Source organism: Embiotoca jacksoni, unplaced genomic scaffold (assembly GCF_022577435.1).
Source record: "Embiotoca jacksoni isolate LCO1_2020_lvr unplaced genomic scaffold, fEmbJac1.0.p SCAF_21, whole genome shotgun sequence".
NCBI lineage: Eukaryota > Metazoa > Chordata > Actinopteri > Embiotocidae > Embiotoca > Embiotoca jacksoni.
This window is the reverse complement of record NW_027185352.1, coordinates 3,196,881-3,209,278: the sequence shown is the minus strand read 5'-3', so window position 1 is coordinate 3,209,278 and position 12,398 is coordinate 3,196,881. Positions and strand designations below refer to the sequence as shown.

The window sequence follows — 12,398 nt, the reverse complement described above, 5'->3', positions numbered from 1 at the left end:
GTAAAGAAGAACCCAAAGATCACTGTGGCTGAGCTCCAGAGATGCAGTAGGGAGATGGGAGAAAGTTCCACAAAGTCAACTATCACTGCAGCCCTCCACCAGTCGGGGCTTTATGGCAGAGTGGCCCGACGGAAGCCTCTCCTCAGTGCAAGACATGAAAGCCCGCATAGAGTTTGCCAAAAAACACATGAAGGACTCCCAGACTATGAGAAATAAGATTCTCTGGTCTGATGAGACCAAGATTGAACTTTTTGACGTTAATTCTAAACGGTATGTGTGGAGAAAACCAGGCACTGCTCATCACCTGCCCAATACAATCCCAACAGTGAAACATGGTGGTGGCAGTATCATGCTATGGGGGTGTTTTTCAGCTGCAGGGACAGGACGACTGGTTGCAATTGAAGGAAAGATGAATGCGGCCAAGTACAGAGATATCCTGGAAGAAAACCTCTTCCAGAGTGTTCTGGACCTCAGACTGGGCCGAAGGTTCACCTTCCAACAAGACAATGACCCTAAGCACACAGCTAAAATAACAAAGGAGTGGCTTCAGAACAACTCTGTGACCATTCTTGACTGGCCCAGCCAGAGCCCTGACCTAAACCCAATTGAGCATCTCTGGAGAGACCTGAAAATGGCTGTCCACCAACGTTCACCATCCAACCTGACGGAACTAGAGAGGATCTGCAAGGAAGAATGGCAGAGGATCCCCAAATCCAGGTGTGAAAAGCTTGTTGCATCATTCCCAAGAAGACTCGTGGCTGTACTAGCTCAAAAGGGTGCTTCTACTCAATCCTGAGCAAAGGGTCTGAATACTTATGACCATGTGATATTTCAGTTTTTCTTTTTTAATAAATTTGCACAAATTTCTATATTTGTTTTTTTCTGTGAAGATGGGGTGCTGAGTGTACATTAATGAGAAATAAAATGAACTTTTTTGATTTTAGCAAATGGCTGCAATGAAACAAAGAGTGAAAAATTTAAAGGGGTCTGAATACTTTCCGTACCCACTGTATATGTGCTTATACAGGTTTCTAATAAACAAAGGTGGGACTGGAGTGTTGTTTCAAAACCTTTCTCTACCCACAGCAGGTCTCACGTTGACGTAATCACAGGAGAACAATAAAGTGTGTCTGCGTTTCTTGTGACACGGAGCTGAATTTGTTCACTCTCTCTGTCCAGCATTGTTGCCATGGCAGCATGTTATCATATTATCACCTTTTTTTTTTTTTTTCTTTAGTAGCCCGTAGTACTGCTCCATGTTTTTTTCATTTCTTGTCATTATGTGCAGAGACATTTTATGATAAATGGAACTTGTCAAACTAATGTCTGCATTCACATAAAATGTTTCCCTGTATGATAATAAGAACTGCTGATTAGCATAATTCAATTCAATTCAACTTTATTTATATAGCGCCAAATCACAACATAGGTTATTTCATGGCACTTAACACATTAAAGTCCTTACAGCAAGACTTTACAATATTATACTACTATAATAACTTGTTAATATTGTTATTTCTGTGTCTCAGTGGAATCAGACCTGCTGGAGAAGTAAATGTTTTTTTATGTCTGAGCTCACCTCCCTGTTGCTTTTGCTTTTGTAGTGCCGATGACGGGCTTTACCCAGAGAGCCACCATCGACCCCGAGCTCAATGAGATCCATGTCCTGTCAGGCCTCAGCAAAGACAAGGACAAACGTGAGGAGAATGTGCGCAACTCCTTCTGGATCTATGACATCGCCCGCAATAACTGGTAGGAGGAAGACTAAATGATAAAAACCTCAGGGGCTGGGGAATGCATTATTTTAATAATGGTCCTCAAAGATATACTTAAAAATGTGTGTTTTTACAACTGTTACAAACTGCATTTGTTAAACAGTTCTTACTGGAGGACTTCAGAGGTGTTTATGTTTTTGGCACAAATGTAAACTAGCTTCCCTCTTTATTCTTTTGTATTTTATTTTGTGTGTGTCCCGTACAGGTCATGTGTATATAAAAACGATCAGGTACTGAAAGAAAACCCGAGTAAAGCTCTACAGGAGGAGGAGCCATGTCCACGCTTTGCACACCAGCTGGTCTACGATGAGATGCACAAAGTAAGCGAGCTCCAGTTCAGCTACGATTTTTATTTATTCATGCAGAGTTAAGTTAAGACATCTCCTCACAAATTGTTTGTACAATTCTGGCTATACTGGCTTTGGTTTCATAAACACTTAAGATGATTATTTCAGCTCATAAACACTCCAATGTTACAAGAAGAAAGACGGGTTTCATGGTGGACGTCTTAAGACATCACCTCTCATAACACAAGAAAGACAAAAGTTACAAGTGAAAATCTTGAAGGAATTGACAACCTCTCTCTTGGAATTTAGAATCTTAGAAAAATTAGGACAAATTTAACTATTTATACAGTATTTGCAAGATATTTGTGAAAGCATCATTTCCTCAAGAAATGGACAAATTATATTATTCATAATATTCACTATCTTAACTTTTGTCAAACACCGGGTGCTGTTGTTTCTATAGACGCCGAGAAGGCTTTTGATAGAATGGAATGGGAATATATGTTCAAAATAATGAAGAGATTTGGTCTTGGGTAGGTTGAACCCTTATATATTGCACCTACAGCCTCGGTTCTAACAAATGGTCTATTATCTGCTCCCTCCAAATTAACAAGAGGCAAAGCTCAACGAAATCCACTGTCCCATCTCTTATTCCCTCTGGCTATAGAGCACTTAGCAATGGCTATCAGGCAAAACTCAAATATTCAGAGACCAGTAACCATTGGTGCAAAATATCATAATATTTTATTGCACACTGATGATGTCCTTTTAACATTAACTGAGTCCATGAAATCACTACCAGCTCTCATCACAGAATTTGGCCTAATGTCTGTGTATAAAGAAAATTTTGACAAATCGGAAACAATGTTGTTGGACAACAGTGTAAACACTGAAGCCTGCGTTTGGAAAGCCTTTTCGTTTTGCCTCCATCAGGCTTTAATAATATTATATATAATTATAAAGTCAGTCCCCAAAGGCAACCAGCTTTAAGGCAGAAAATATCAATCCCTTGATAAAGAATCTTAAGGAAACCTTTACAGGATAGAAGAAGCTCCCTTGTATCATTCCTCTGCAGAATCAAACTTAAGATGAAAATTGTTCCAAATATATTATATCCCACAGTAATGCTCTTTGCGATTCTAAAGTCAAATGACCTTAAGGTCATCAATAAAATAATATCAGATTTTATTTGGGCCAGTAGAAAAGCTAAAGTCAAACTAGAGACAGTATTACAAAGCAAACTATAGTCTTTAACGTTGCTTTGTGTGTAAATGAATAAAAGTAAATCTTTTTTTTTTTAAAGTGCAATCGTTCTTTGCCGTGCTTCTGATTAATCTAAGTTCGGACAAAACGACTCAAAAACACTCTGTTGTTTATTTGTTTTTAACCCTACAATAAAAGGAAGACTGTCAATGTGAATCACTTCAATTTGTATATTTGTTTGTTAATGGAATTAGTGCCGTTGAAATAGACATTATTTTTCTTAGGCAACAGTTAAACACAGCTGAAGTTGGCATTAGCTTGGGAACAAAGGAAATTAGAAAAAAAAAAAGGCCTTGTCTCCAATATATGCCTGTCCCAAAGAACGGTGACCGCTGAGGTTAATACATTCAGGTTAATGTCTTACTTTCTAAGTGCTAGATCAGAAGATCAAAACCATTCTGAGTTGCTCAGTTTAGGATAATCATCAGACTCTGATGTCAAAATAAGTATATTGACAGCTCTTAAGTTTGTCACCCCATTACATTTTATTTGTTTAATGTGAACATAAAATGAAATGTAAAAACAACAAGTTCCGTTAAGGACCAGAGGTCCAGACATGAGAGTGGTAAAAGTCATTTGTTCTTATTCCAGACAAGATGAATGTTTATTATTAACATTATTCAGTACTAAATATGCTGTAGTGCACAAACACAGTGATACCAGTTTTGTTAAATTATATAACGTGCCTTTTGTTTAAAGGTTTTTAGTGTTGTTTTGTGTGTATTAAAAGAGTGCGGTATAGAATATTTAATCTGTGTATTTCCAGGTGCATTACCTGTTTGGTGGAAACCCCGGGAAGTCTTGTTCTCCTAAGATGCGCTTGGACGACTTCTGGTCCCTTAAACTGTGTCGGCCCTCCAAGGAGTACCTGCTCCGCCATTGCAGATACCTCATCAGGAAATACAGGTCTGTAGCTTTTTATTTTTATCATCCTGCAACAGAATGCAATATATACAGATATAGATAGATAGATAGATAGATAGATAGATAGATAGATAGATAGATAGATAGATAGATAGATAGATAGATAGATAGATAGATAGATAGATAGATAGATAGATAGATAAAATGTTATAATATATATGTATATTATATATGGTATAAACATTGTTTATATATATATATTAAGTTTAGAGTATTTTTTTTTTATGTCATGAAAGACATTTCACATGGAGAAGAAATATCTTGTAGAGGCCATCGATCTTCCATCACAGTCATGAATGCCTGCTGTGGGGATGTAGTTGCTTTGCTTTGATTGTCATCGAGTGGTCGCAGATGTAACTGCAGACCTCCTTGTTCATGTATGTTTCCCATCGTTGCATTTTGGTCGGTAAGGTTTGAGGAGAAAGCCCAGTCAGAACCACTGAGTGCACTGAAGTACCTGCAGAACGACCTGTCGCTGACTGTGGACCACACAGACCCTGACGAGACCAAAGAGGTATTTTATCACTCTGCACTCTTTGCATTTGTATCCATTCCAGTTATTTAACGGAACCCTATTTTACGTTTTTTTTTCAGTGTTTACCTGCCGTCTTGATATCAATAGATGTTTTTTTGTTTTTTTTATCTGTAAGGTGCAATGACCCCTCTTTTCTAATTGGCTGACATTTTTCTGAGTGATGTTTGCCGAGGCCAACCGCGGTTTTCTTTTTTTTTTGGATGTCCTTAGGGCACATGGATATCAATGACCCTCTATTCAAATTGGCTAAATGACCCGTTAGTGTAATAAACCACAGGCTTTCTTTGGTCTTGTACGTTGTAGGAATGAATATTCAGTAATTTATTCTACAAAAAAGCATGAGTTTGTGCCTTCAAAAACTTTACGGGAGTCCAAACGACTTATTTACAGGCACAGTAGCTGTCATTGAGCTGTGCACATTTTTCTGTGGACTGAACGTTTGTTTTTGTTTTTTTCCTTCATGGCATTCAAATATCACCTGCTTTATAATCGTGAAAAAAAAAAAAAAAAAAAAAAAAAATCGGAATCTTTGCAATATGGGACCTTTTTAAATATTAGTTTTAAATGTAGAAGTCCTATTACGCTCGAACTGCACCCGTAATTTGAGAACTCCGTCCAGACGGATGTGTGATCAGAGGTGTTCTACCCTCATCTGTATTCAGCTACTGCAGCAGAAGCGTCGTCTGCTCTGGCCGTCTGTTTTGTTCAGTACTGTTGATTGTTAAAGTGATTCAGTTGTTTGTGCTGTCCTCCAGTTCCAGCTCCTGCCCTCGGCGCTCTTCAAGTCGAGCTCTGACTTCATCCCTCTGGGTAAGAATCCAATCACTATTCATAAAAAAAAAAAACACACACACTACATGTTTTGTTTGTTCATAAAAGCTAAATCAGATTCGGTTAGGTTCAGGCTTATCTGCATGTTAGACCTTTTAAAATATTTTTTTTTTAATCAAGTTTGAGCATTCCAAGCTTTGCAGGCAGCTTGTTTTGATAGTAAATGTAGTCAATTAAAGCAATAAATTCATCAAAAAGTTGTCAGTGTCTCTTGGAAGCAGCTGCAGAATCTGTTGTCCTTCCCACACCGGCGCTGTAAGTTGATGTGGTCAGTGACGTTGTTTTGGACAAAGAAGAACTACAGGTTGATTCAGCTTTGATTTGTCTCCACTTCCGGACAGTCAGAGAATATGTTATAGATGGCACTCTAAAACATACTGCAGCTAGCTACGTTTCCAACAGCAAAAAAGTAATCCCAAAATATTGAAGCAGGGGACCATTGATCCAAACATGCAGATACATTCAGAAATTACTATAGTGAAATTTTTTTATTTTTTATTTAGCCCAAGCGGTTCTCGAGATCATTACAAAAATGGAAAGTATGCGGTTACAGCACCATCCTGAGGTCACTGTCATTTTTTGTGTGTGTCTGAATTGTGGTGGAATTTTCAACCTAGCTACTGACACATATTTCATCTCATAAACTTGTATCCTTGGACACAGAAAAGCTCCAACGTTTATTCCATGGATCAAGTTTTTTTTTATGCATCTCTAATCGTTTCAGGACAGACATCTACATTTTCGAGCTGATCAACAATTATTTTACACTTCATTTTATAAAACCTTAACACATCTTAAATACTTAGGAGTGAATGTCACTAAAACTGATCTAAACAATTAATTGAACAAACAACTTGAGATCTCCAAAGATGTTCTTACATCCCCAAATCATTACTTGGTCAAAATAATATAATTAAAATGACCATCCTTCCTAATGTTTTGATGGTTCTGAATCGGTCCGTTTAGTGTTAATTCAGCTCTGCATGGGATTTTCTGACGAGAAGGAAAACAGTATATCATGTGACATGCAAATGTGATTAATAAGACATTCCCAGAAATAGACCCCTCATGTGAATGTTGTGGTCTAGCACCCTCATCGTTATTAGTTGATTTAGCATTTGATAATTTCAGTTGCATTCTGAAATGAGTTTAAAAAATGACTACGACATCAAAAGTTATTTTACTTTTTAGTTTTTTGTTTCATGTTTTTCTCTCTCCGCATCCCTCTTCTTCGGCTCTTCCTCAGGTTTCTCCGACGTAGACCAGACGTACGCTCAGCGGACGCAGCTCTTCGACACGCTTGTCAACTTCTTCCCAGACAGCATGACCCCGCCTAAAGGCAACCTCGTCGACCTCATCACGCTCTAGCCCTTCCCCCCTCCGACGCCCCACCCACTGGACTGACTGAACACCCACCCGACGTGGAGACAGAGACCAGTTCTTTTTTTTCTTTTTCTTTTTTTCGAATCCTTAACCCTGATAGTTGGATTACACTTCATCCACCTCCACCACTTTGACCTGCTGCCGTTACAGGTTGCGGTAAAATGCCAATGGAGGTCCTAAACAAACACAAACAACACTGTGGTAGCTGGATAGAGCGAAATTTCACAACAGCCTAAGGTGTATGTGGTTTTCTGTTTGTTTTCTCTTGCTGATTAAGATTTGTAGGAGCACGCCAAGCCCATCTAAACATCGCTTGTGTTTTTTTATTCACACTTGATTTTTCTTTCTAGAAAAATTTAAGCCAAAAAAGAGGATTTGCATATTTGTTTGAAATCTCTTTTTATTGATTTTTTTTTTTTTTTTTTTTTACTCTTCCTTTTTTTTTTTTGTAAGGGCTGGATTTGTGCACAAAAGCTCCCACACAGTCAGTCACAGGTGTCCCTTCCACATCTTTGGAGCAAAATAGATGATGATCTATTTTGCTCCAAAGATGACGTCTGCTGAAGACAGTTGTTCAGAACTTCAGTTCAAAATCAGTGTATTTATTTGAAGACAGGACAGTGTCACAATCTCTTCGAACCTTTTTCTATTTTTTTCAGCATCTTCCCCTCTAAAACCTTAAGACGTTTCTGTCTTCTTGTCAGAGTTGGTTTGCTACTTTTTCTGTAACAAATGTCCCTATTTATCATTATGACAGCCACGCAAATGCAAAAAAAAAAAGTCAACAGTTTTAATAGTGTTGTTGGAACAATAGAAGAATAATTCTATGAGATAAAAATTTAATATATATCTTAAGTATTCATTTATAGTGGTTTTGGTTGTTATCCCTGTAAGACTGGCTGATAAAAGGTGAAGTTACATTTATTCCCTCATTAATTATTGGACTATAAAGTGTACAGAATATGTAAATATACATATAGGATTTTTTTTTTCAAAGTTTCCTGGATTGAACAGATTCTCAGAGTTGAAGAGAATCTGATCGTGTTTTTTCTTGTCCCGCTTTATTAAAAAAAAAGTCAGGGTTCACATACAGTAACTTTCTGGCTCTATATTTAACACTCATCATTACTTATCAAGAACAATTTAAACAGTAGGTGTGGGTGTGTGAATGAAGTGATGCTTACAGTTAAACCTTAGTTATTTTTGCGATTATGTCGTGGGTGAAAATTGACTTCTTTTCCCCTTAAATCCCAAATGTCCACCTGGATAGTTTTGTGAATTTGCAGGGTTGAGAAAAGCCAGCTCGATGTTGTTTTTGCCTGTTAATCCTATACAATCATGGAACATCTAACGTGCACGTGTTTTATCACTTATTCCAGGGCGACTTGCCAACAAAATGCCATTGAATTCAAAATGATAGTAGATTTTACTTAGATGAAGAATTTATGATCTCGCTTTTCTGTTTTAAATATTACAAAAAACAAGGCAGGAACAAATATATTGATTTTCCTGCTGATAATTTTTTTTTTGATTATTAATCAGTTTTTTGGTCTATAAAATTTGGCAAAATATGTAAATCACAGTGTAAAAAGTCAGAAAAAAGGAAGTAGCCAGTTAATTTTCTATCGACAATTGAATCCCATTGATTTGAACATTCACATTCACACAAATATGAAGTGATGATTGGAATTTAATTTGTTTAGTTCTCACTGAGTAACTATCTTATTTATTTGTTACATAAATAATAATGATCCTCAGCTGAGTCTCGCTGTTTATCTAGCGCTTAGCCCAGAGTTTAATACTGACTGATCCACTGAGTCAAAAGTGTCCATTTATACTAAATGTTAAACCACTGCTTCCAGCCAATCAGAATGGAGAATTCTCAGTGGCCATGGTTTTGTTTAACAGAAAAGGCTAATTTATTTAATACACGTACACAGTATATGACCTGGTCCTAGTACACACATAACACTTAACACCCAGCAAGCTGCCTACTAAATATTTTGTTAGAGATAAAGACTGCTCACTCTCCACAGTAGTCCATTAATATCGCTTTGAAATTTCTGCATAATACTTCCCCAAGGAAAGAAACTCAAAGATGCAAGGATTTTCCTTAGCTGTCATTCAAAAGCTTGTATATAATTTATTTAAATGATGCTATGATACTTCATTTGTCCTCAGACCAAGAATGTGAAACTGCTGACACCCACCTGTAAAGTCCCCCTTTCATGAGATGTCAAATACTAGGTGTGAAAACAAGGAACCAAGTTTAAATCAAATTCCAACTAGATGAGATGGAAGAAAAATCGTTTTCCAGCTTGAAGGAGATTCCAGATCAGGTTCAAGGCACAGCTCCATAAATAAGAGTAGCCCTGGTGGAGTATTGGGGATCGTGCTCAAACACACTTCAGAACACTTGCGTCCCTGCTCACTGCTCAGTTACGAGGTTTTAGTTTACAAGCTTACCTCGCCTGTTACCAAATCATGCTGGGGAATTTGGGATTCATGTCCACTGGTGCTCACTACTGACCGAAAGCCTGGTCAGTCTTCCTATTTGTTGTCTTCAAGGACTCTCAATCATCCACAAACTGATTGGCTTTCATTGACAGGATCGCTCGCTATCCCGTTGGAGTGTTCAGCGGTCGGGTGAAAGCAACAAATGGTTGTGTCTTCCACTTTGTTTTTTATAACAACTGTGACACATGAATTTTCACCCCTAGCACAAGTGCTCTGACTGTTAACCACAGTTTGTAGATAATCTGTGTGCATTGCACAGCATCCATTCTGTTTCTATCTGTGAGCTTGACTATTAGAAGAGATTATGTCAGTTTAACAAGAGGGCAGAACTGGGTAAAAATATTAATCGTGTAAACTTCTTAGCAAATTAAAAAATCATGTCCTCTACTTTCAGATAAGTCAGACATGACCGAGTAAACTCATAAATGCACTCAACCCCTAAAAGTGATAACACCATGCCGTACCATGCCTTTCCAACGTGGTGTAAATACCTGCAACAAATACAAAAATTAACGGCTCGTCTATTATCTAGTTAGAATTGTAACAAAATAAGGAGTAAATGTCTAGCAAGGCCAGGAGTTTTCAATCAGTCCATTTCTTCTTTAGCTCCATGATTTTGTGTCAAAGCACTATAATCCAAAACCAAATAAACTTGTTTGCAGTCACAGGTTTTTAAAAATGTGGAAAATTGGCCGATAACCAACTTTTAGCACAAAGCAGTTGCCCCAGAAAAGGGACTTTACAGTACCTTGTTCCAGGTGGTTCCAGACTGTTTTCCTGCAGTGGACACATATCTTTACTTTATCTGAACGGCGATCCACGTGGTGTCAAGTAGAAATGACACAAATGCTCCACATTCAAATCACTGATCAAATCTTTTTTTTTTTTTCCTTTCTGAAAAATAAATCCCTGTTTATATTTAAAAAGCTGTTAATTATTGAACAACTACTGGGAATAATATATTGGTTAGCTATTTCTATAAAACACAAAGAAAGCGAAAGCATTTCTGATTTGGACAATGTAGAAATATGAAAGGCACACATTGAGGAAAGATAAATGCAAAAACCAAATGCCACCTTTTCACTTAAAATGGAAGATTCATAAAGTCAGTGAACTGACTTGGTATGTTACACAGCAGTGTCTCCACACTACTAATAAATACTAACTTTAGCCAACGAAGCTACTGGTCGTACTGCTGCAGTCTAAACTACTGAGAGTACCGGCGAGGGGTGTTTTCTTGCTCCAGAATTGAACTTTGTGTAACAGGAGGAATGTGTTGTTTCTTTGTTTAAACTTGACTTGGTCTTGTTTTAAATGACCGCTGACTGTTAATTTGCTTTGCATACAGCTCATTTTATTTCAGTATACTGTGACAAACAGCTGACAGAAACCAAATCGATGGTCTTAACTGTACTCTTGCTTTCTTGTTGAGAGTTAACTGAAAAGGTTGACACAACACTCAATGTGTGTCCAGTAAATATGAAGGCACTGTCAGCAGGTTTTCATAGCTTAACTTAAAAACTGGAAATGGGGGGCAGACTTGAGACACCGGAGCCTCTGCTGGTTGGCTGGCAACATTTTGGTGGCAAGACTTCAGGAAGTTACAGCACCTGCTAACATTTTGCCCAATACATACCCCTGTAAAACAGTATGTTTTTTTTTTTTTTAATGTTTTATTAGTGAGCCTTTGGACGGGTTGGCTGTAAAGTTTTCAGTGCTGTGATTGGTCGTTTCACTGTCTACCTATCCTGAACCCTTAACTTTAACCCCTTTAAAACATAAGAGGGTCCAACCCGACAATGATGATGATGATGATGATGAAAAAAAAACTGTGGTATAGTCCTTCAGGAGCTTTTCCTCCCGTACAAACCCTGCTTGAAGACACTTTCTGGGGTATCTCTGATAAATTCAGCCAAGATACCTCACTCTTTCCTTTTCTCCTGGATTCTAATGAATATATTTAACCTGCAACAAAACATTTACCATTAGTGGCACTATTGTATCAAATCCAACCCCCCCCCCAGGATGTTTACTGTGTTTTTGGGTGCAGCACTGTAGTACCCATCATCACTGTAAATTATCTTCCTGGTGTGTTTCCCTTTAGATCCATTACTCTACATGTATTATATTATGACTAACATTTCAGACAGTTTCAGCATGAGCAGGGACGAGCCGAAGTCACCTGCTACTCAAACATTTGACTGCAAGACCTTACCAGCTTAGGAAAGTCAAACCTATAAGAATTTATCCCAATATGTTGTCATTTTGTGTGTTGCTGTTTTTGTTGGAAGAGGTTGATGGCATGTGTCTGTTAATGTATGTTTCCCCTCTTACTCTGATATAGAATAAAAGGAAACAAATATTATTACAAAACATCTAAGCAAAAAAGCAGAGTAAAAAAAAAAGCAACATTATGTTACAACATTATGGCATTTTGACTATATTTGGGGCTCACCAAACTTGCTGTAGCATTTCTGTTTTGTGCCAGAAGAAAGCTGTGTGAAGACTAATCGAATGCACCTTTGTAAAAAAAAAAAAAAAAAAAAAAAAAAAAAAAAAAAAAACACAATGCCAAATACTACTTTTCTTTTTGCTATTTTAGGGTAAATATCCTACACACAACAATGTTTGATGGGTGGAAAGTTATTTCTTAATTTTCTCTTTTTTTTCTCCCCATCCTGCCCTTCTGTCAAGCCTTGGGTGGTACTCAGGAGTTTTAAGGCTGTACTCTCAGATCATCAACTACTCTGTGGATACAGTGAATGTGTAGGAAGCCTTGTAGTATTGCATTGTATGTAATGTATATAATGAATAAAGATTGTATTTTGTTCAAATTTTCTTAGCTGCAGTCCTTGTAGTGAGTCTGCCCCCTTGTGGTCATAC

The 12,398-nt window shown here is 37.6% G+C and overlaps 1 protein-coding gene across 3 annotated transcripts in view; it reads left to right on the top strand.

The window, feature by feature from the left end:
• mkln1 (muskelin 1, intracellular mediator containing kelch motifs) overlaps positions 1-12,349 on the top strand; it is a 33,693-nt gene extending 21,344 nt beyond the window's left edge. For all 3 annotated transcript variants that reach the window (XM_069156422.1, XM_069156421.1, XM_069156423.1), the window contains 6 exons: positions 1,605-1,752; positions 1,981-2,095; positions 4,092-4,231; positions 4,661-4,763; positions 5,540-5,594; positions 6,862-12,349. In XM_069156422.1, coding sequence (XP_069012523.1) covers positions 1,605-1,752; positions 1,981-2,095; positions 4,092-4,231; positions 4,661-4,763; positions 5,540-5,594; positions 6,862-6,983 — 683 coding nt within the window. In that variant the 3' untranslated portion in view covers positions 6,984-12,349. The remainder of the gene's footprint in view (positions 1-1,604; positions 1,753-1,980; positions 2,096-4,091; positions 4,232-4,660; positions 4,764-5,539; positions 5,595-6,861) is intronic.
• Positions 12,350-12,398: the final 49 nt, after the last annotated feature.